The sequence below is a fragment of the Aspergillus brunneoviolaceus genome, assembly GCF_003184695.1.
Source record: "Aspergillus brunneoviolaceus CBS 621.78 unplaced genomic scaffold BO95scaffold_36, whole genome shotgun sequence".
In the NCBI taxonomy this organism is placed as follows: domain Eukaryota; kingdom Fungi; phylum Ascomycota; class Eurotiomycetes; order Eurotiales; family Aspergillaceae; genus Aspergillus; species Aspergillus brunneoviolaceus.
In genome coordinates, this window is record NW_020290766.1 from 197,611 (window position 1) to 218,848 (window position 21,238).

The 21,238-nt window shown below is 51.9% G+C and overlaps 7 protein-coding genes across 7 annotated transcripts; 4 read left to right on the forward strand and 3 right to left on the reverse strand.

Moving 5' to 3' along the window:
• Positions 1–42: 42 nt before the first annotated feature.
• On the reverse strand, positions 43–1,715 carry BO95DRAFT_363892 (putative 3-beta hydroxysteroid dehydrogenase/isomerase family protein; the record flags this gene model as incomplete). The annotated part of the gene is made up of 3 exons (XM_025582637.1): positions 43–634; positions 730–1,375; positions 1,490–1,715. 3 exons carry the CDS (start codon positions 1,713–1,715, stop codon positions 43–45), a joined length of 1,464 nt encoding a protein of 487 aa, XP_025441972.1.
• Positions 1,716–4,092: 2,377 nt separating this feature from the next.
• Positions 4,093–6,005, forward strand: BO95DRAFT_453426 (MFS transporter; the record flags this gene model as incomplete). Its single annotated transcript, XM_025588211.1, has 4 exons — positions 4,093–4,430; positions 4,509–4,885; positions 4,948–5,224; positions 5,282–6,005. 4 exons carry the CDS (start codon positions 4,093–4,095, stop codon positions 6,003–6,005), a joined length of 1,716 nt encoding a protein of 571 aa, XP_025441973.1.
• Positions 6,006–6,015: 10 nt separating this feature from the next.
• Positions 6,016–6,889, reverse strand: BO95DRAFT_443125 (nuclear telomere cap complex subunit Ten1). The gene is made up of 3 exons (XM_025586596.1): positions 6,752–6,889; positions 6,159–6,610; positions 6,016–6,100 (listed from the first exon to the last, which is right to left on the reverse strand). The coding sequence occupies exons 1-2, from the start codon at positions 6,835–6,837 to the stop codon at positions 6,265–6,267; spliced, it is 432 nt and encodes a 143-aa protein (XP_025441974.1). The 5' UTR covers positions 6,838–6,889; the 3' UTR covers positions 6,016–6,100; positions 6,159–6,264.
• Positions 6,890–7,059: 170 nt separating this feature from the next.
• BO95DRAFT_443126 (ESCRT-III subunit protein SNF7) lies at positions 7,060–8,405 on the forward strand. Its single transcript, XM_025586597.1, has 2 exons — positions 7,060–7,593; positions 7,709–8,405. The coding sequence occupies exons 1-2, from the start codon at positions 7,419–7,421 to the stop codon at positions 8,200–8,202; spliced, it is 669 nt and encodes a 222-aa protein (XP_025441975.1). The 5' UTR covers positions 7,060–7,418; the 3' UTR covers positions 8,203–8,405.
• A 1,861-nt stretch (positions 8,406–10,266) lies between these two features.
• BO95DRAFT_443130 (uncharacterized protein) lies at positions 10,267–11,692 on the reverse strand. The gene has a single exon (XM_025586598.1). The coding sequence runs from the start codon at positions 11,517–11,519 to the stop codon at positions 10,374–10,376; it is 1,146 nt and encodes a 381-aa protein (XP_025441976.1). The 5' UTR covers positions 11,520–11,692; the 3' UTR covers positions 10,267–10,373.
• Positions 11,693–16,943: 5,251 nt separating this feature from the next.
• On the forward strand, positions 16,944–20,669 carry schA (serine/threonine protein kinase SCH9). Its single transcript, XM_025580586.1, has 4 exons — positions 16,944–17,323; positions 17,704–17,830; positions 17,918–18,987; positions 19,060–20,669. The coding sequence occupies exons 1-4, from the start codon at positions 17,253–17,255 to the stop codon at positions 20,492–20,494; spliced, it is 2,703 nt and encodes a 900-aa protein (XP_025441977.1). The 5' UTR covers positions 16,944–17,252; the 3' UTR covers positions 20,495–20,669.
• Positions 20,669–21,201, forward strand: BO95DRAFT_141826 (uncharacterized protein). The gene has a single exon (XM_025580585.1). The coding sequence runs from the start codon at positions 20,844–20,846 to the stop codon at positions 21,150–21,152; it is 309 nt and encodes a 102-aa protein (XP_025441978.1). The 5' UTR covers positions 20,669–20,843; the 3' UTR covers positions 21,153–21,201.
• Positions 21,202–21,238: the final 37 nt, after the last annotated feature.

The window sequence follows — 21,238 nt, forward strand, 5'->3', positions numbered from 1 at the left end:
TATATGTGTGTGTACTGTACAGTTGCCGCCCCAATCAACAACCTATAATTTCGTCGGAGGCACAACCAGATTGACATCTACCCCTCCACCCTCCGAAACACTCACCATCCCCTTTTTCGCCGCCGCCTCCGCGGCCTTGACATCCGCCCGCCGGTTCCAATCCTCGAGCTGCTTGCACATCCCGTACAGGGTCCCGATCGGCGGCGCGTACCCCAGCCCGCCCTGCGCGGGGCTTCTCCGCGCCCGCGAATCGTCCGCAATGACGTGCACGTTCGAGATCGCGAACAGACCCGGCTGCAGCTGCGCTAGATCGCTCGGCACCGGCGGGAGTAGCCGCGGTAGGTATAGATGCTGTAGGAGGGAGTACCACTCGACGAGGTAGGAGAGTAGGAAGAAGGGGATTGCCGGCACCCGGGGGAACTCGACGGGGGTCTTGGCCAGGGTCTTGAGCAGGAGGTAGAGGTCGCTGAAGGCGATGGCCGGGTTGGGGTCGGTGACGAGGAAGGCCTGCCCGCCGATGTTGGGGAGCTCTGCGGGGGTGGCCGTGTGTTCGAGGAGGCGTTGTTCGTAGAGTAGGTGCGCGATCGAGACGTTCTCCGCGTTGACGAAGTTTTGGACGACCGGGTAGATCCAGCTTTTTTGGGTAGAAGAAAAAGAGGTCAGAGGGCGGATTGTTTCGCAAAGGGGACCAGGGAATTTTGCGGGGAAAGGGGGAAGGGCCCTGCTCACCTGGTGTTTCCGCCGGTCTTCAGATACATCGTTGTCACTCCTGCGCTGTTTTCTTCCCCGATTCCGTAAATGCCGTTCGCGGGTCGGATGCAGCCGGTGCGGAAGTTGGATTCGAGATCGTCCGCGGCGCGAACGAGGGACTCGGCTTCCGCCTTGGAGACGGCGTAGTTGCCGAAGAAGTCGTAGTGTTCCTGGGGCAGAGGGGTCGCGTCGCTGATCACCTGGACCATGTGTTGAGGGGTCTTCCGCCAGGGAGGGAGCCAGAAGGAGCCACTGCGCAGAGCGACGGAGCCGGATGAGGTGGAGATGAAACAGCTTGCGCCGTGGTTCTTGGCAGCATTCAGCAGGTTGACGGTGCCGGTCACGTTCACGTTGCGGCACCGTGATAGGAAAGCTTTGTGACGCTCGGCGGGCCGGATGACTGCCGCGTTGTGGTACACGGTCAACGGCAGGGCTGCCACGGCTTCAGGCCATGGGTGCGCAAAGGCGCTCGAGACGGCCCCCTCGTCGACAATGTTGGTCTTGAAGAACGTGACTCCCTGGTCGAGAATCTCATGACGAGGTGGTTGAAGGTCTAGTACTCGAATAGCTGCCGGGTTCTCTCCGCGAGCAAGTAAATGTGTGACAATCCAGTTTCCGACAAGTCCTAGCATGTGTTAGAAGGTGCTTCTTGCACACGGGCCCCTCTCGACCTGGCAGCTATCTGTTCGCATCCGCAGTCGGGAAATTTCCTGCAGACAGCTCAGGGCTATAGACATACCCGATCCACCAATCACAATGTAGCGACGATTCTGTTTAGGAGGCAGACTGCTTTCGACGTCCACAGGGTTACGAATCGCATCCTCGTAGGCGTTCTTGATCTCTTCAACTGTCCAGCGGTGAGGAGACAGACGGCGGACTTCCTCTGGAACCCCGGTCATGCCTCGATTGACATGATAGAGGTAAAGGAAGGTCAGGCCGGACACGGCGACTAATGCAAGAAGCATGGCCAAAACCGGGCTAAACTGAGCACAAAGGTGGCGGTTTCGAGTCTATAAGATGGGTGGCATAGGGACCATGACTCCAAGAACCAGACAACTGGGAAGAATTCGAGGCCAGGTAGATATTTAATGCCAATACATTGAACCGTGTCCCTGAGCCACGAGCCTATCGGAGGTAGCACCATGGCGGTTCGAGCCATGGGCGTTGAGTTCGCTTCGAACGGGATCCAAATTTAGTTGCCTCGGTTAGAAAGCGATGCAGCGATCCACAACTTGAAGCCTTTCGTTGGTTGACCGGAGCATTCTACCGGGCATGTCACGGACTTTTCTGCAGGAGTGGGGGGCTGGAAGTTGGAAAGTATGGGGCTTGCCGTGAAATTGAAGTGAAATCTAGAGAGGAGAACGATCTCTCACAAGTGCGGTGCTTGTTCATCCCGCGGTGTCCGCGGGACATCGAGAGTGAGCTTTGACCATCCTTCGCATTTAATTGATAATTACTCATAAAACGAATAGAGTGGAGCATGGCTCCAGGCTGCGCGATGTCGCTCCAACATCTGCTGCTCAACCAGGTTTGCGGCAGGGCAAGAGATGGCAAGTAGAATGTCGAACTTGATGAGTGTTTGTTTGTTGCATCGGAGTACTGTAGTTACGGAGTAACTCAACAGTCGAGTCAATCCAGACCATGTCACATGCGCCCACGTGATTCCACCACGAATTGGCCGGATTGTCGCTCGGGATGATTCCGAGCACGAATGGGTCGTCAGTCCATTCAAGGTTAAATGTCCGAGACTCCATTCGATCTTCCGGAATGTCTTAATTGATCCGGTGCCTATGTACGCCGTACTCCGTACAGTGTACAGTAGTTACAGCAACCTGCTTTGTCAGTGACTGTGGCCACCAAATCCTCAGTCCGATAGTCGTGAACGTCGACGAGATGCAGTCTGGACTAGTCTGGAGACTACCCGAGCCCAGCTGGTTGAGATGAACGATGCCTCTTTCTAATGATGGCCCAGTCGAGAAAATAGAAACACTCCATATCCCATTCGGTGGGTCCCGAACCTTGTTAGTCTGGGCAGTTGCTGATGCCTTTTGAGAGCACAGCTTGATACTCCCTATATTCGCCATAGCTCTAGATCATAGAGACCTGGTGCTCTTGTTAGCACATAAAATCCGGAGTTTGAACACCTTTGGCGCAGCTTCCCAGCGCTCCGTTGGGCCTCAAGGACCGCATAATGGAGGGAGTAACTCTATGGGACGAGTCAACGACAATGGGCCTCTGCCAAGGTTCAGATGTATTGGAATCCTCTCAAATCAGCACTCGTGATCGTCAATTGAGGGCCCAAACATGCAGGAGGACTCATATTATCCTTGACCACCGAGCAAGGCCTTGAAATAAGAACCTTGAACAATTCAACGCCTGTAGGTCGATCGGCAAACCGGCACGGGCGGCAAACCGGACCCGACCTGCGATCTCTGTCTAAGTCCGTTGATTGGCTCGTGCCTGTAAATGACTGTAACGTGCTTTCTTTTCCAGTCATTGCATGGATGTGGTGCCCGGGTGTCAATCAACTCGATTCTCCAGATCGTGTCCAGTGTCCACCTTTCCACGGGGATGACCCATGAGTTTAATATTCATGAGTATGAGCTCCATCATGATCTGGGGTAAAACCGGGGATCGAAGCAGGAGCATCAATCCGGCATCCTAAGAATATTGCTATGCAGAGGAACCTGACCTACCCTACGGACAAGGGTAGTGCTTGATCAAATCCCGAAACTACTGCAGACCCCCCTGGTACAAGCGAAGAGTGCCAGATCGTCGAGTCATACAAACATGCGATATCGGTGGTCAAGTAAGTAATGGAGAAGTTAGACTACAAGTTATCGCCAAAGTCTTATCAGCACAGATTGTCGCCCCACTCTCTCGTTGCTCTCTCGCCAATCTTAAGCCTAAATTGTATTCCTGAACCGAATTAGCTAGAGTCCCAGGGCCGCTAATCTTCCAAAAAGTCCTTGTCCATGTCAATCCCACTCCTTCAAGAGGGCTAGCTCTCGCTCCAGTGCCTGGCCCCTCTGGACATTTATTCTCCATTTCGCCACTTTCTATACATCTCCAGCTCTTTCAAGCTGAACCTTGGGGTCCTTGCTACATCTGGACCTGAATGCTACCCATGTGATAGCTTTTAACGGCCTATATCCTATTGTACGAAACGGGAGAACAAGATTACAGCCACATCCTGAAGGCCTTCAAACCAACTCAGCTCATGGAACCTCATTCCTAGTCTTAATATCTAATACATCGCTACATAGAGCAAGTCTCTACTTTGGAGCGTTATACACCGGACTCACACCGGTGCCTCGGCTGTCATAACAGCCAGCAAAGATCATGGCGTCCCCGCAGACCCCGCCCCCAGATGTCCACAAAAGCATTCGTCCCAGCGAGGAGGAGACCACCACGAGATATGCCCACTCCATCGCGGAAACAACATCTTCCGACGAGACTGTCGATCAGATAGAGGCTCTGGCCAACATCAATACGAGGACATCGCGCATCTCGATACCCTCACTAGCGCGAAAGGTGACATCGATTGGCACTACTGGGACAACCGACCCGAACTATGAGGTCGACTGGGACGATGAATTCGACAGGACCAACCCGAAGAACTGGTCCCTCGGATACAAAGCCATGGGGATGTTCTTTCTTTCGTACAACACCCTGATTATGTGAGTTACAATCATCCTTCCCCACGCTCGGAATGTTCCAGGTCCCCAGGATTGACCCTCCTGTTTCTTGAATACCAGAGTTCTCTATTCAACCTCCTACACATCTGGCATTTCTCAAATTGCCGCTGAGTTTGGCGCCTCCACCACAGTGGTCACTCTGGGACTGACCATGTACCTGATTGGGCTTGCCATCGGGTCTATGTTCATGGCTCCATTGAGTGAACTCTACGGGCGAAAGCCCGTTTCTGTCGGATGCCTTGCAATCTTCACAATCATGATCATCCCCTGCGCAGTCAGCAAGAACCTAGCCAGCTTGATTGTGTGCCGCTTCATTGGAGCGCTTTTCGGCAGTGTGATGATCTCGACGGCGCCAGGTATGGTTGCGGATATCTCGCACGATGATCAGCGCGCACTGGCAATGTCGATTTGGAGTATTGGTTCCCTCAATGGTCCAGGTATGCGCAAATGTTGGACCTGAGAATTGAAGACCAGAAAAAGAAATTGACTAGAAATGCAGTGGTCGGTCCCATAGTCGGAGGGTTCGTGACGCAGTACTTGGGCTGGCGTTGGATGGATTGGATTGCTTTGATCTTGTCCGGGGTTGCGTTAATCCTTTCGTGCATACTCAAGGAGACCTATGGGCCCATTATCCTCCAGCAAAAGGCGGCCCGTTTGCGCAAAGAAACTGGTGAATCGCGTTGGTGGTGCCGTTACGACCAGAAGGCTAGTCTGAAGGAACTGCTGACGGTCAATCTGAGTCGTCCATTTGTCATGGCCGTCACTGAGCCGATCTGGTAAGCTGTTCTTTCTACACTTCCCCGATACGCGAGACTAAAGTGGTACTTCTACAGTATCTTCTGGAACATCTACATTGCCATCGTCTATGGCATTCTATACCTATGCTTCACAGCTTACCCCATTGTCTTCCGCCAGATCCGCGGCTGGTCTCTCGGCTTATCCGGCCTAGCCTTCTTAGGTATTGGAACTGGGTGCTTGATCACCATCGCCTGCGAACCGCTCATCCGCCGCATGATCAACAGCCATAAGATCGACCCGGAAACCGGCAAGCCCGCCCCGGAAGCCATGGTGTCGATCGTCTGTATCTCCGCGCTTCTGATCCCCGCGGGGGAGCTCTGGTTTGCGTGGACCGGCTCTCCGGCCTCGGTCCATTGGATCGTCCCGATCCTGGCGGGGATTCCCTTCGGTGCGGGTAACACGGGGGTTTTCATCTATGCGACGAACTACCTGGCGGGCAGCTATGGCGTCTATGCGGCGTCGGCCATGGCAGGTAACTCGGTCATCCGAAGTATCCTGGGCGGCGTGTTGCCTTTGGTGGGGACGTACATGTACTCGGGCATCGGGCCGAAGTGGTCTGGTACGTTGCTGGGATTGTTGGAGGTTCTGATTGTCCCAATTCCGTTCGTGTTCTATAAGTATGGATACAAGATCCGAGAGAGGAGTACTCTCATTCGGCGGATGCAGGAGGACAAGAAGCATTTGGAGATGAAACGAAAGCGACAAATGCAACGAGGTGAGAGGGGGGCTGTGTCAGAGAAAACAAAGATGGAGGTTTAATTTGGAAAGGGATTTTTGCATTGAGAGGAGCATGCATGAATTGGAGAGAGAATCATACGCTCATGTGTTTTCCCCGTAAAGAAATCTCTGCATGGCTGAAACCGAAAGTTAGCGCTTCGTGTGCATGGTCCAAATCTATACGATGACCCCTACTTTGAAATCTGAGTGCAACGTTCAGACTTGCATAGCATGGCTCCGATCATCAGGGCATACGTAGATGCTGAAATTGGGCTTAATACTCCATCACCTCCCCTCCACCTCAGACCGCCCTCCTCACTCGCCGTTCAACCTCCAATGAGTCCCGAAGAATCCGCTCATACTCCCCCAACGCCACCGCACCCGCCGGGATCACCAGCACAGCTTCAATGTAGATAGCTGGGAACACGGAGGCAGGGCCAGCATCCTCGGCATCTTGGCTTGGTTTTCGTCTTCTCACATACCCGAGCACAGTCACCCACGCACCCACGCGCAACTCCTCGGCCGTGACCGATTCTAGCACGGCATTGACGTCGACCAACACCGAGGCTGGCTCTTGCGGGGGTTTACGGTGGGGATAGTTGTGCTCCAGAACGAGGTGGCCTGTTCGGATCAGGTATGTTCTCACGCTGAAGAGTTGAATTAGCTTCTGCGTCTACGGATGAGGTGGGATTGTGCGAGCTTTGAAGGGAACGCAAATGAATCATCCCGGATCTATATAAACTCTATGCGGGAATAGTGGCTGCACATCAAGGAAAGTTCCGACGCACCAACCGAGAAATCGGACTTTCGAATCAATCGGGAGGGAGGGAAGATCCGAGAGAAAACTGCGGGTTGAAGGAAGAGGGGCGTTCATCCCTTCGGACGTTTATTGAGATTTCATCGAACCATACATAGCTGGTGGATTTAGTTGGATTGATGCAGAACTTAAGGAAAGCCTGAGAAGATATCGAAGCAGCGGGAAATGACGTGGACACGTGACGGTGACCTCCCCGATAGGCTTAGCGTGTATGTCATAGGGCCAAAACGAGGGGAAAACCAAACCACTGGGCAGGCGGATTGTCATCCAACTTGGGTTCGTTGCCTTCTCGCTCCTCCTCTTCTGCCTCCTGCACCGGCTTTCAACTCTAGACACTGTTCTGTACTTGCTCTCTCAGTCAAATTAGGCAGACTCGCAGATCTCCTTCTCCCATCTTTCGACACTAACTCCCGGGTCCGATCGAGTGAGATCCACTTATTGCGACCACATCCCACTTCACACCTCCTCGACCGCCTTCCATCCCACTCCAAGGAAACTCGCCGCTCTTCCCCAACAACCCACCCCTTCTCGAGCTTTCGTATTGCGGATCGGTGTGAGACGCAGAATCTCATAGAGATACTCCGTCTTTCACATACATTCTAGACTCTCCCCTTCTCTACACACAGTCCTTATCAACAATGTGGTCCTGGTTCGGCGGAGCGGCCGCTCAGAAGCGGAAAGATGCGCCCAAGGAGGCGATCCTGATGCTCCGCGAGCAGCTGGACATGCTCCAGAAGCGCGAGAAGTATCTCGAAAGCCAGATGGACGAGCAGGATGCGATTGCGAGGAAGAACGTGACGACGAATAAGACCGGTATGTTTTTTTCTTTCCACTAAATCCAACCGTGTTGTGTCCGGGGAAACGGTTGCGGGAGCGTGGTACAACAAACTTCAAACACACAGACAGCTCATATGTTTTAAACAAACAGCGGCCAAAAACGCCCTGCGACGGAAGAAGAACCACGAGAAGAACCTCGAGCAGACGACCGCGCAGATCGTACAGCTCGAACAGCAGATCTACTCGATCGAGGCGGCGAACATCAACCAGGAGACTCTCAATGCCATGAAGGCGGCCGGTGCGGCGATGACGCAGATCCATGGCTCGATGACCATCGACAAGGTGGATGAGACGATGTACGTGTATACATATGTTCATCATGGTTGGAAGTGGCGGCGCAGCCGGGGGCTAACCAGTGGGCACTTGAAACAGGGACAAACTCCGCGAACAGCACCAACTCAGCGAGGAGATCGCCCAGGCCATCACAAGCAGCTCCATCACCGAACAACCGGACGAGGCCGATCTGGAGGCCGAGCTCGAGGGTCTGGAGCAGGAGGCGATGGACGAGCGGATGCTCAAGACCGGCACCGTGCCCGTGGCAGACCAGCTCAACCGGTTACCCGCCGCGGCCAACGGAGAACGTGAGTTCACTACTCCTCTACCTTCCCAGCAAGCTCAATCTCTGGAACGTAAACAACTAAACCTCAAACCTCTAGTCAAAACCCAACCCACACACATCGAAGAAGACGACGAGGAAGCAGAGCTGGAAAAGCTTCGCGCCGAGATGGCCATGGGATAAGTGGGGATCGGGGGGGCGCTGTGCACCCCCTCCTTCTTTGCTTTATTCTGTAATTCTGTCCCTCTTATCTTAAGAATATCTTGTGCCGTCTGCCCTTGCGCCGCTTCTTTTTTTCCCGTGTTTTGCTCTTTCACACCATTTCTTATTTTTCTCTCTCTTGCGTCTTGGAGTTGAGCCGCGTTTGCGCTGCGTTTGCCCTTTTTTTTCACTACTATTACCACTACCACCACCACACTACTACTACATTCGCATGATGGAATGGAATGAATGAATCAATGTCCACAACTAGATACTATTGACTACTGCCTAAACCACTGAAACAATTTCAAAATGCCCGTGCGCTTAGCTTATATTGAGTCCCCGCAAAGAATCTGCCTGCCGTGCTGCACCCACCTCCCCCGCGAGCTTGCCCGTTCTTTTGGCCTAAATGAAGACATATCATGCTGGAGCCTGGAGGCGTTACTCATTCTGCCTTAGAAAGTTGCTTTACAGACTAGGTAGGTACATACTATCGGGCTCAGCTGGCTGGCGAACCCCCATGGGACCTCAGGCAGTCGATTCGGTCACGGGTCGGACTGGTTCTAAGTATCAGCCTAGGCCCGACCATCTTCAAGCCCCTAACGCTTGCAAAGGATGAAATACACCAAGGTCAAGATTGTATCGCTTGGATATTCACAAGTGACTGTTCGTTGACTGCTCTTTATTCGGGATAGATGGTCGAGAATGGTGAATAATTTCCGAATGACAAGTGGAGAGGTTCTTGCGGAGAATGAGCCGAGGTGGATGAAGTATAGGTTGGTGCCTGGCCGTCTACGCTCAGACATCTCCCATTCAACAGGCATCTCCCATGCGAGGTAGGCTGCTACATGAGAAAATAACCTACTCCAGGGCCAGAAGAGTAAAGACGACGCAAGTCAAGCTTCAGCTATCAGATTAAGAAAAGCTATTAATACACATTTCAGGGGGGACCCAATTGATCGATTGATATGAATCGGAAAGCGCCAACTCCAAGGAGATGTTTACCCTTCTGCAAAAAAAAAAAATAAAGGTGAAAAAGGGGGGCAATGAAAGAACCCATCCGTAAGAACGCGTGGAAACCTGACACCTCCGTCCCTGTGCCGAATTTGGATCGAATTTGTGAGTGAAAGGATGAACTCTCGGATATGTAAGGAGACCTGGGAAAAGAAGACGCCGTTGCATGATCAGTAGTCGGAAAAGGAACATTTATCGTAATACTTTTTCGTCCGTCCCGGGCCAGCTATTTCCTTGCAATGCTCTCCAAACGCGATGGGGTATGGCTCAGAATAGCTAGCTATTCAATTGTGCCTGCAGGATTGGCCCTGGGAAGGGGAAGGATAACGTGACACACATCAAGGGAACCAGGCGTAGCTCTTGAGCGGATTGCTACGGGCTCCGTCAGTGGCCTCGCTGGCCCATTTCGACTTCCAATGCAATTCATTTGCGGCGGCATCAAGAAGAGCTTCCTGGCAGGTCGGCGGGAGTTCCGCGAGGATTTCTGGACTCATAAATTCGGCATTCTTTGGATCAGCGACGCTGAGGAATCCATTGGAGCCGACATCGTGGACATCACCGTCCGGGCCGGGAATGCCGAGACCTGAATGCGGGGCGGTTTCAAAATGGACATCGTGGATGGCGAAGCGACGAGAAAGAGCCATGGGGACAGAGGAGAATATGGTAGTGGTTTCAGGATCGGTCGGTTCGGTTGTTGTTACTGCCGTCGTGTCGCCGGCGTCATCCATCGATTCATCGGCTTCCCTATCCGCCACAACAGTTGACTCGTTGGTATCTTTACCATTCGTCAACCTGAGGGTCGACATTCCCTGTGCCAGTCGACTCGCAAGGCGCGGGTCAGGAGGCGGTACTCGCTCCCAGCGAGCATGAGAGGGCTGCATGATCTTTGGGTACTGCATGAGGTTGGTGTGGATGTCATATTGACCATCCAGATTCATGCGGCGGGTCTGGGAGAGAAGGCTGTTGAAGTTGCTGTATCCATAAATCAGCATCGTATGATTAGCCAAATCAAGAAACAAGAAAACGCATACCTTGCTTCGCGAGCGTGCTCAAGCATCCAATTGTCGCCTGTGACTGTGACCTTGCGCTTCTTTGAATCCACCACCTTACCCGTGGGCAAGGGGGCTGCGGGTGTGGCAGTGTGGTAGACGCTACTGGCTCCATGCCATGCGACATACTGGTTCTTGTTATAAGATTCTCCCGGGCCCGGGAGTCTGTCCTCGGGGACAGCGAGTTCACCTTCCACATCTCCTCGTTCTCTCGCAGCCTGGGTATGATAATCGTCGACGACCTTTTTACCTCCAACGATAATCTTGGCGCCAAACTCCCGAAACACGGATCTGGCAGTGACCACGCCGATAGCTCGACCTTTGTAGGAGTGTGGGATGATTTCTCTTTCGATCAAATCGCGCTTCGCGTCATCGTCGATGATGATCTTGTACAAGAACTTGTGTTTCTGGAAGAACAGGTATGAGTCCCTGAATCCGATGCAGCGGGCCGGCTCTGTAGACAACATATACTTCCGGTCGCCACGGTTAAGAAGTGTGAAGACGCGAACTCTGTAATCTCGGCCACCCAGCAGATTTCCGCACTTGTCGACCTTCGTCTCACCCTCCGGGTCGTCGGGCAGGGCTACTTCATCGTCGATGACATCCATCATGTTTCCTTCCTTGTCGATTGGAACCTGCGTAACATGAGACGGTCCGCGATTCCGCGCCCAACGTCCACCGCTGGCAGCAGGTCGTCCTCGTCTCCTCTTGACAGGCGTGCTCACATGAATCGGCGCGGGGGCGGAACCGTCGTCGGGCGCATCCCAGTCTGGGGGACGGTTCTTGGGGGGGCGACCTATGCGACGCTTGCGCGGGATGGCTGAGATGCGACCTCCAGTGCGAGTTGGTGTGTCGCCCCGGGATGGCGCGTTGGAATCTTGTGCAGGTGTTGCCGCCTCTTCGTCTTCGGGGGCCGGGTCTGTTGGGCCTTCCACATCCGGATCCTTGTCCGACGCATCGCCAGGATCTGGCATAGCAGGCGAGGAGCCACGCGACGGCGGTGCTTCGATCATTTCTTCGTCAGAGGCATCGGGGAGCGGAGGTGCGGCATTCCCTAAACGGAAATTAATATTCGCGCTCATCACGGATTCAATTTCGCACGCACGCACGCCCTGGCAAGCAGCCAAAGAAGAATTCTTTACCAGGAAATGCAGGAAGGGGAATATCATACTCATTGATTGAGCTGCTGCTTGGGCAGCCGCTCGAAGTTTGCGGGCCATCGTTGACTGACAGCGAGCGACCGTTTGGAGTGAAAGGAAGGAGGGAACGGGGACGCCAAACAGAGTAAGGTGGAGGAAGAGGCCCTTCGGACGTGCCTTTCCGCTGCCTGTCGCGCTAAACCAAGAGGGTGGTCGGACGCGGATCTTTAGTTTAGCCGAGGATGCTGTATTTATCACGTGAGTAAGACCTGAAGACGAGACTCTTGCCTCAGGCATACATAGAATGCTGCCTTGCCACGTGCCAAAACTTCTGTTCCCTTCCCCTTCCCCTTCCCCTTCCCCTTCTCCAATTTTTTGCCCTTTTCCTCCACTTCTGCCCCCCTCAATGGCGCGATCCCATTGACACTCGCTGCCGAATGATGTCATCGCTTCTTTGGCCCCGTCGATCGCCGACACTTAATTAGCGCTTGCATTGAGTTCTGATTTTCCGGAAAACCTCCTTCGAAACTTATTTACGGGCTTTCAATTGACATTTCGGGCTCCTCCCCACCATGTGTTGCAGTATGAGTATGCGGGATTTTCCGTGGATGGCAAGAGGTGGTTTTACTCGGTACTATGAGCAGGTCCAGGAGCACTGCATACTGCTGCTGCTCAATGAGGGCTTGAGCGACCATCCAACGCTATCGCGATAAGGTAAGCACAGACATTAACTAACCACTGGTATCGACAAGGTACGTAAGAACGTATCGCCTGCGCTTCATCCCAGCAGCCAGCTTCACATGCTGTAGAGAGGAAAAGGCGGTGGACATTCTCTTTTTTGACTTTTGGACACTTTCTGAAACCCCTCTTACCCTTTGCCCCTCCCATCTGCCCCCATCTCCAACCCAACCCCACCATGATAGGGTGCCTCTTCTCCGCACGCGTTGAATATCAGTGCATCTCTCTGAGGGGGTCGGGGGGACCTCCCCTCGTGCAATCATGTTGATCGTGTTGAAGGGCGATCATGTCGTATCGTATACTGAGTACGCCGTAGTGTTTTATCTCTTCCACGGCGTGGTTTACTCCGGAGCAATGGATCATCTTCTGCAGCTGCTGCAGCGTGTGGCCCGGCGATCGCGCTTACACAGCTTCTGCTGCAGGTGACCGGCCTCACTGATCACAGGTCGCCCTTGCCGACCCAAGCAACAACCCTAGGATCGTCAAAACGGCCGGTGGTGACACTGGGGAACTGCGTAGCAGGATTTTGGACTAGAAGCCGGGAGGAAGAAAGTCTATCAGTAATTATACATGGGCCATCCCTCTTATTATTGGAGGCTGCTCAACAAAAGATATCGTTTCGATCCGCGGGCGCAGCTGCAAGCTGTTTTTCTTTCTACCTGCCTCCCGATAAAAAGTCTAACAACAATGCATTATGGAGTGATCTCTCCTCCTAGAGTGTGCGTGCGTTAGTGAAGGACAGAAAGTCAAGCTGACTGACTGCGTCTCTCGGCTGTCACTGCCGTCGAACCAGCTGTCTTGGGAGATCGACTATCCTGCTCCACTTTCCTCCCCCACGACCACTGTTGCGATGACGCGCGAAAGTCGGTAGATTTGCAGTAATAGATAGATGTTGTATTGTGTGGGCAAAGCTTCCCCACTGATCATGTATGTATGTATGTATGTATGTATGTATGTACTATGCTCAGCGGCCCTGAAATTCGTAAGGTGCACATGCAAGGAGATGGTCAGCCCGGAAATCCCGCTAGTTTCCGATGTGGTTCTCTGTTCATTTTTTCACGTTTACGAGGACCATTATCATCATCATCATCGGCGTCTTACTTTTGTTTAGTTGGGACAAGAACGAATTTAGTGGACAGAAGGGAGGGGGGAGGCTGTTGCGCAACGCGTAGTTAACTTAGGGCATCTGACTAAGAAATTAGGAATGCACGGAAAGCCCGAGGATGACATCGACAGTAAACAGTAAAGCGAAGCAGACTCGACATCGAAGGCTTGCTTGTACTGTACGTAAATGCGGCGCGGCATTGCGGCTATACTACCCCCGAAAATAGATTCATGTATGCTGCAGAGTAACCATCATCTCAGCCGGCAAGGCTCTGCCCTTTCATATTCCCATCTGAGATAATCCGGCTTTGACCGCGACCACAACAGACACGAGCTGAAAATACTCCGCGGAAGTGTGATGTCACAAAAAAAATCGCATCTCTTATCATACTAATTATCCCTGGTCTTTCTTCAGCAAGGTGAGCCGATTTCCGGTGGCTGTCACGGCAAGGGGAGTACAGTACTCGGACAAGAACTTTACATACTTCCATGACAGCCAAGGCAACCACTTCAGGAAGCGAGACATTCCTAAGGAGGTAATCGGTCCACTCCCGGTCTGGTCGAGCGCTACTAGGGAAGTAAAATCCCCTTTAGTAGTCCATAGGCGACAACCCAAAGGTGACATCGGTGATGAAATGTCACAGCTTCCTGCAGCTCAAGTGGATAGCATCATCGCCAGCCAAATGATCGAGTCACCCATCCCCTCATCCGCCGACTAGAATCTGTCTGTCAATCAATCATCCATTTTCAATGACCTGCGATGATAGCGTTGGTCGCCGAGGAGACCCCACCCCGTTGCAGATGCCGGCAAGGCAACGAACGGACGGACTGAAGGAGAAAGAGGAGAAGAGGGAAAGGAGGAAGAGGAGGAGTAGCTGGTGGTGGTGGTGGTGTGGCGGGCGGACTTATCATCCGGAAGTTCTTAATTGTAGAACTTTAGGTCGCGCGGCGCTTAGCGGATAAGCCTGGGTGAGAAAAGCTATAGCATCGCTGGAGGAACCGGGGGTACATTACGGAATAGTATAGTTTGGATAGACTTCCTGTATCGCGGGGACCGCTGTCAGATGGTGTTGCCCAGAAAGAAGAATGAAAGCCCTTTCTCCCATGGTACTACTGTACGATGTATGGTGGAAGGAAGGAGGTACGAAAAGTCGACACCAGATCCAAGCAAACGTCAAGGAACAGATGGAAGATCGATCGCACACAGATCTGAATTGATACGTCCTGGGCTGTGGTTGAACGGCATCTCGATGATCCCCTTACTCGGACCGGTTACTACCGACCACACGCCGAGTCCAGAGATGGTAAGGAGAAATATGGCAGACTTTCGAGAATGCCCGGTTCTCCCCCATGAACCATGGAGTGACGCTCACCGGGGCGGATAATCAGTCATCATTGATCCCAAATAGTCAAGAGGCAAATCATGCACCGAGTGGCTGCTCATCATCAGACCTCCTTAGAGTCATCAGCGGCTTGGGGCTCTTGCTTCTCTTGCTTCTCTTGACCGGACAATCAACGTTCGGGGTTCATATTTATCTTCAGATGACTCCCCTCCCCCTCCTCTTTCCTTTCCCCGAGGAGTTCGATGCGATGAGTTTGGTTTAGGATTTGATTTCCTGCTTGCTTGTCTGCTTGCTTGTTTCTGTCCATTCCGTCGGTTTCAGGCCCCATTTCGAACTACCAAGGCCGCTATTGCTTTGGGTCCATGATTCTTGTTCTTCTGCGGCTGCTAACTTACTTTGATTTTACTATTGCTCCATTTACTTACTATCATAACCATTACCGCTACTACTACTATATTATCACGGCTCCTTCTTCCTCACCTTGCTATTCATCTATCCATTGGCAAGCACTGGCAAGCACTGGCGAGCACTGGCGGTAATACCTAAAAAGACCATAATGTTGCTGCCCTGCGAGTCGGTTTGTGGTTGACTTCACCAAGTGGCTCCAACCCAAGCCCCCGACTCTATTTCTTCATTTGTCCAACCCACCGCCATCTCCACTCCGCGCGAGCCCTTTCGCCTTACTTGGTTGTGATTTGTTCCTGAGTCCCCAAAAGGTGGCATTTTGCCTCCATCATTAACTTATCTTCTCCTGCTTAAGGCAACTCCGCACTAAGGTAGGTGCAAGATTTGTGTTTCATTGCCGTTCAACAGCCCCTGGACTATAAGCTCTGTTACAGGCCAACAAACCTACAACAGCATATATACAACATTATTGCCCGCCTCATCAATGGCCTCAAGAATTCTCTTTTCCACCTTCTTTATCTTTCATGCATGATTGATTGTTTTCCTACTTGTAGCAAATTCCCGCCCGACCTTATTGTATACCCCAGCATCACCACCAGCATCACCACAAGTGTCTGCTTGCACTCGTCGTTGAGCGCGATATACTACCCTTCGACCATCGCCTGGCTGTTACTTCTTCTATCTTCAAGCGTGATTATTCACCTGGTTCGTGGTTACCCCCTCACCATTGGTTCGATTTCCCCGTAATCCAGCCCATGCCTTCAATGATCTTAACCTTCTTTCTATTGCTTTTTTTTGTCCGCAATTTTTGAAGTTCATCCCCCTTTGGTATCCTGCAAGTCCTTGATCCATTCAGCGGCTTCAGCGGCACCTTGAGTCTATGACTGGCAGTTGGTTCTTTTTTTGTTTTTCCCTCTTCTTCTTTTTTGGGACTGCATGAACGCCACCACCCTTTGCTTCCACACTTATCAACTTCCACATTTGCCAGATTCTTGAAGGGTGTGAACCATGAAAGATCTCTCTCTCTCTCTTTCTAACATTTGATGTGTTGGTATTTTTGACAGGGTTATATAAATCGATCAGACGAGCAACCGACTCACGATTCATCTACGTACCCATCAACTACTTACTACTACCTACCACCCACCACCTACCTTTACCTTACCTGATTCAATCCCACTCACTGCACCAACCGAACCCGCTATCCGCCGGTGTCCGCCCGCCATTTGTCCATCTGGACCTGATTGACGCTAAGGCTCCATTTGCAACCCACATTGACGACGGGCAGTAATTGTAAGTTCCAATGATTCATTTCATCCTCCTCGTGTCTTGTCTCTTGTCTTCGGGTTTCTTCAGCTCGCCCCCAAGCTGAGAGTGAGAACGAGAACCAGAAGAAAAAAAAAAAAGAAAAGGGACGAACTCATTGGGTTCCTTTCTGGGCGAAAAAAGAAAAAAAAGATCACTTCTTCGTTCTTTTCTCTCTCTCTCTCTCTCTCTCTCTCTCTCTCTCTCTCTCTCTCTCTTTCTCTTTTCTTGCCCTGTGGCAGCATTATTATTCGCCCCCCCTCTTCCCCTACCTACCAAGCTTAGCCTTCTACCCTACCCTACCCAGTTCCCTTTTACTCACCCCCCCCATTAACTACAATTCCACTTCGAATTCCCCCTAATCTGCGCCTGACTTCATCCGCCTCCGCCTCTTTCAACATTTTCTCTCGCTCGGATCCACTTCTGGCTCTTCTGCTTTTAACACCTTCCTACCACCCAACAGGTCATTTAATCCCGCCTTCTCTATCCTTCTACCCCTCCCCATTCTTCTCACATCGCCCTGTCATCCGAACCCGATCGGATCCAACATCCCGCAAATTCCCCTGGGTTATACTCCCCAACATCATCTCCCCGACAAACCTTGTCTAGCTAAGATCTCTTCTCCTACATCTTCCGGAAGAGAGATTTTTGTTGCTCGCTAGTCGGCCTCGACTCACCTCACGCTCCACTACGTCATCCTTCGCGTCGCAACGTCTAGAACGACGATCTTCAATTCCGGTGCGCTAGGCGGAGGACTTGGTTATCGGATGGGAACATAATCATGGCTGCTGCTCAGAGTGCAACCCAATCGCGCGGAGATGCGGAAATGTTGAAGCAGCCCATACCCCGGAGGTGAGTCTGCTACTATGGATACTTCATCCGCCACCAGATAGTTGCGATCTCGCGATGAGGATTACCAAGGTTCGGCCTTTACACTCCGAACCTGAATGCCCTCATGCTACTCATTTCTTACATGTCACTTATGTTCTGCGTAATATTGCATGCATCATGAGTCAACCACGATAGGCCAACGACGCAAAGTCTTGTATCCTCATCGTCTTGGCTCACATCTGCACCGCCCTGAAGTTCCCCCCCCCCCAAGCCATCTATTCGATCTCTTGTCACTCAGTCGTTGTGTTTTGAGGCGCTTTGCGGTTTTACTGCTTTCCGTGTCGCGGCCGATTCAACAAATCTTCATTTTCCTCTGCGGTGGCTAATTAGTTCTGTAGCAGCGGTGTGCAAGAGGAAGACAACCAAGATTCGATCAGTTCAAACAGTCCGACGCCAACCGGAATCTCGACTCCACAGCCCGATCTAGCAGATAAGCGTCTGCCCTCCCTAAGTTCCAGTTACTTCCAGGTTGGTTCTCCCTCAAATAATAACACTCGTCGCCCCAACACCCGGTGTTCTTCTTCTGAGACTCGTGCTTCCGCGTATTCTTTCCAGTCGGATATGTCCGCTGGAGGAGGTCGGGACTCTCAAACTTTTGGTCACAATTCCTCACCCTTGGACTCCTTTGTCTTGATGGAGCGCCCGGAGGTTACGGACACCAAGTTATCTGTCGCTTCGCCGGATCAGAATCTTGAGACGAATATGATAGTACCAGAGACATTACCCCCCACGAACCTACCTACACCCCCGTACCACTCCGCTTGTTCCCTTCTGCAGAAAGAGTCGGATGAGACTGGATCTGGTTCTTTTACCTCGGACAGAGGCATGAGCTCTATTTTCACTACGTTGAAGAATTATCTCTCGCCCGCCGGGAGCATGTCTTCTTCCGAACCTCCAGCCCGTCGTCATACCTCCCTGCCAGTTTCCAGCGTCTCTGACGACCCTGTCCTTGCCACACACTTCTCCAACCCTTCTCTTCCTCCTTACATGTCAGATACCCTATGTTTGGCGGATGCTCCCCTACTCGAACACGAAAAACCACTTGTCTCTATAACTTCTGAGAATCTGGCGAAGCTAACTGGAACCGTGTCGGATCTTGTGCGCTTTAAGAACACACCCCCACTTACTCCACGGGCCATGTCCAACGAAGGATCGCAACCGGACAAGAAGCCGGTCACATCGCCTCCTTCAGCATCAATTCCCGTACCAGCCCAGTCCGGCGACGAAACAAGCTCTACCGACGAGCTTGCCGGGAAGCTCAACGAGGCCTTCCCCCCCGAGAGAGATACTCCGTCGCCGTCTAATGGCCCGCCCGTGGCCCCACTGAAGGGCAAGTTGTTTGTCAAGATTTTCGAGGCCAGGGGATTGCGACCCGGATTCGATCCCTATGTGGTGTGCGTTTTTGAATGGAATGAAGCGATTTCGAAGAGTGCCAAAGAGGAAGAAGACGCCTCGCTGGAACGGCAGCAAAAGGAACAGGAAAGCTTGGAACCCGAAGCTGGACGGCCGATGGCGATCCCGATGAAAAGTCGACAGAGTAGCAACAACAGCGCGCTAGACGGTCCCGATTTGAGGGGTGGTCGGGCTCCTGTCACTGATCCTCATTGGAATCACGAAGCCACTTTGTAAGTCCATTCCGTGTTTTATGCCACATGGCGCTTGTATCCAAGTATCCGACCATCGCTAACTCTGAACAGCGACGTCTTCGGGGACGAGTCGGAAATTGATGTGTCCGTCTATGATCGGAGCAACCATGAAGATTTTCTTGGTCACGTGCGACTATGCATTAATCTGATGGAAGACAATAGCCGCCTGGAAGGGTGGTTTCCTTTGGCTTCCCGTGCGGCGGGTGACTCTCAGGTGTCCGGAGAGATTCACCTGGAAATGCATTTCGAGAAGACAGAGAGAAAGCAGGTGGGACCGAACGATTTCGAGATCTTGAAGCTTATTGGCAAGGGAACTTTTGGCCAGGTGTATCAAGTGAAGAAGAAGGACACACGGCGTATTTACGCTATGAAGGTTCTTTCGAAGAAGGTCATCATCCAGAAGAAGGAGGTTGCGCATACCTTGGGTGAGCGTAACATTCTGGTTCGAACAGCTATGGCCGCTTCTCCCTTCATCGTCGGGCTGAAGTTCTCCTTTCAAACACCCACCGACCTTTACTTGGTCACGGACTATATGTCCGGCGGCGAGCTATTCTGGCATCTCCAGAAAGAAGGACGATTCCAAGAGGCGCGTGCTAAGTTTTACATTGCCGAGTTGATCTTGGCCCTACAGCATCTTCACGACCACGATATCGTGTATCGTGATCTTAAGCCGGAGAACATCCTCCTCGACGCCAATGGTCATATCGCTCTTTGTGATTTCGGCCTTTCCAAGGCAAACCTCACCCAAAACGATACCACAAATACTTTCTGCGGAACGACCGAATATCTCGCCCCGGAGGTATTGCTTGATGAACAAGGTTATACCAAGATGGTCGATTTCTGGTCTCTTGGAGTCCTTGTTTTCGAAATGTGCTGCGGCTGGAGTCCTTTCTATGCCGAAGATACCCAGCAGATGTACAAGAACATCGCCTTTGGCAAGGTCCGTTTCCCTCGTGATGCTTTGAGCACAGAGGGAAGGAACTTTGTGAAGGGCTTGCTCAACCGGAACCCCAAGCACCGTCTTGGCGCCAAGGGCGACGCGAAGGAGCTCATGGCCCATCCTTTCTTTGACGATGTTGACTGGGAGGCACTGGGTCGCAAGGAGGTGATACCTCCTTTCAAGCCTGTCCTCAAGTCCGATACGGACACTTCCAATTTCGACCCCGAATTCACCAATGCCCTAGAGAACAACAGCTCTCTGAATGACCGCGCAGCCGCTCTTGCCAACGGGCTGATGCCTGCGGGGACACCGCTGTCTCCCGGTCTGCAGGCCAATTTCAAGGGCTTTACCTTTGTGAACGAAAGCTCGATCGACCACCACTTCAAGAACGACACTGGCGACCACATGGTTGAGGATACCGAGACGTGGCCTCGGGCCCAACAGGTGTCAAGCAACCACATGGATCACCGTATGAGTGGCGTTCAGAGAACTGGTGAAGGCGGCGAGCCCGGGATCTTCAACGTTGATGATAATTTCGACATGTGATAATGGCCTGATGCATGGAAATGGAGTTGTGATTTATATCTTCTTGTTTGTACATGCTTCTATGTGTGGAGATGGAATAGGCTTCAAAGCCTGGATTCCATTTGCCCATGCTTGCTCTCCCGGGATGTCTTTTTTTTATAGCTTCTCTTCTGTGAGTACTTCGGGGAACATCATGCTGTACACACCCAGCGGCTTTGCTTTTCCTGTTCTTATCCCTCTTGGCCTATTGTGTTAGCTCTTTTCTGATCTTTTCTATCATGTCAAATGGATAGATGGTTGGATGACTCTTTATGATTGATTGATTGAACTTTCATTTGTGAGTAGGACTTGCGGGTTTCAAGAACCACCGATGGTTCCTCATTCATCTGGGAACTGTCAGTTATTATGCCCAGCATATCTGTCCACTGCATTGCTGGATGATCTATGTCATGAATGTTTCTTTTCTGGATGCTCTCTTGTTATGGCTTCTGTGATAAGCTGTTCACAAGTCAAGTTCATTGCTTCGGTTTTCCTTGAATCCGGGAGTTGGTCGGACAGACTCGAAGAGATCATGCAGCGGCGTTTCACTGTCGGGCAGCATGGCGCAGGAAAGGTCGTGTGCTTGTCTTTTCTTTGTGCTTTTGAATTGGCTAGGCTAGAAGAGCTGGTTGTGTCTTGAGGCAATGCATGTGCATAAATAATACAATAAAATACCTGACTGTTGAGATCAATCTGACCTTTCTCAGGCCTACATCTAGTTTCCAA

What these genes read in the sequence shown, in the direction of transcription:
- schA (XM_025580586.1), top strand. Translation starts at nt 17,253, where the DNA reads ATGGCTGCTGCTCAGAGTGCAACCCAATCGCGCGGAGATGCGGAAATG. An exon ending in TAAGTTCCAGTTACTTCCAG is followed by an intron (nt 17,831 to 17,917) that starts GTTGGTTCTCCC and finishes TATTCTTTCCAG; the next exon opens with TCGGATATGTCCGCTGGAGG. An exon ending in TGGAATCACGAAGCCACTTT is followed by an intron (nt 18,988 to 19,059) that starts GTAAGTCCATTC and finishes AACTCTGAACAG; the next exon opens with CGACGTCTTCGGGGACGAGT.
- BO95DRAFT_443130 (XM_025586598.1), bottom strand. Translation starts at nt 11,519, where the DNA reads ATGAGCGCGAATATTAATTTCCGTTTAGGGAATGCCGCACCTCCGCTC.
- BO95DRAFT_141826 (XM_025580585.1), top strand. Translation starts at nt 20,844, where the DNA reads ATGGTTCCTCATTCATCTGGGAACTGTCAGTTATTATGCCCAGCATAT.
- BO95DRAFT_443125 (XM_025586596.1), bottom strand. Translation starts at nt 6,837, where the DNA reads ATGAACGCCCCTCTTCCTTCAACCCGCAGTTTTCTCTCGGATCTTCCC. An exon ending in AAAGTCCGATTTCTCGGTTG is followed by an intron (nt 6,611 to 6,751) that starts GTGCGTCGGAAC and finishes TCAACTCTTCAG; the next exon opens with CGTGAGAACATACCTGATCC.
- BO95DRAFT_443126 (XM_025586597.1), top strand. Translation starts at nt 7,419, where the DNA reads ATGTGGTCCTGGTTCGGCGGAGCGGCCGCTCAGAAGCGGAAAGATGCG. An exon ending in CGTGACGACGAATAAGACCG is followed by an intron (nt 7,594 to 7,708) that starts GTATGTTTTTTT and finishes TTAAACAAACAG; the next exon opens with CGGCCAAAAACGCCCTGCGA.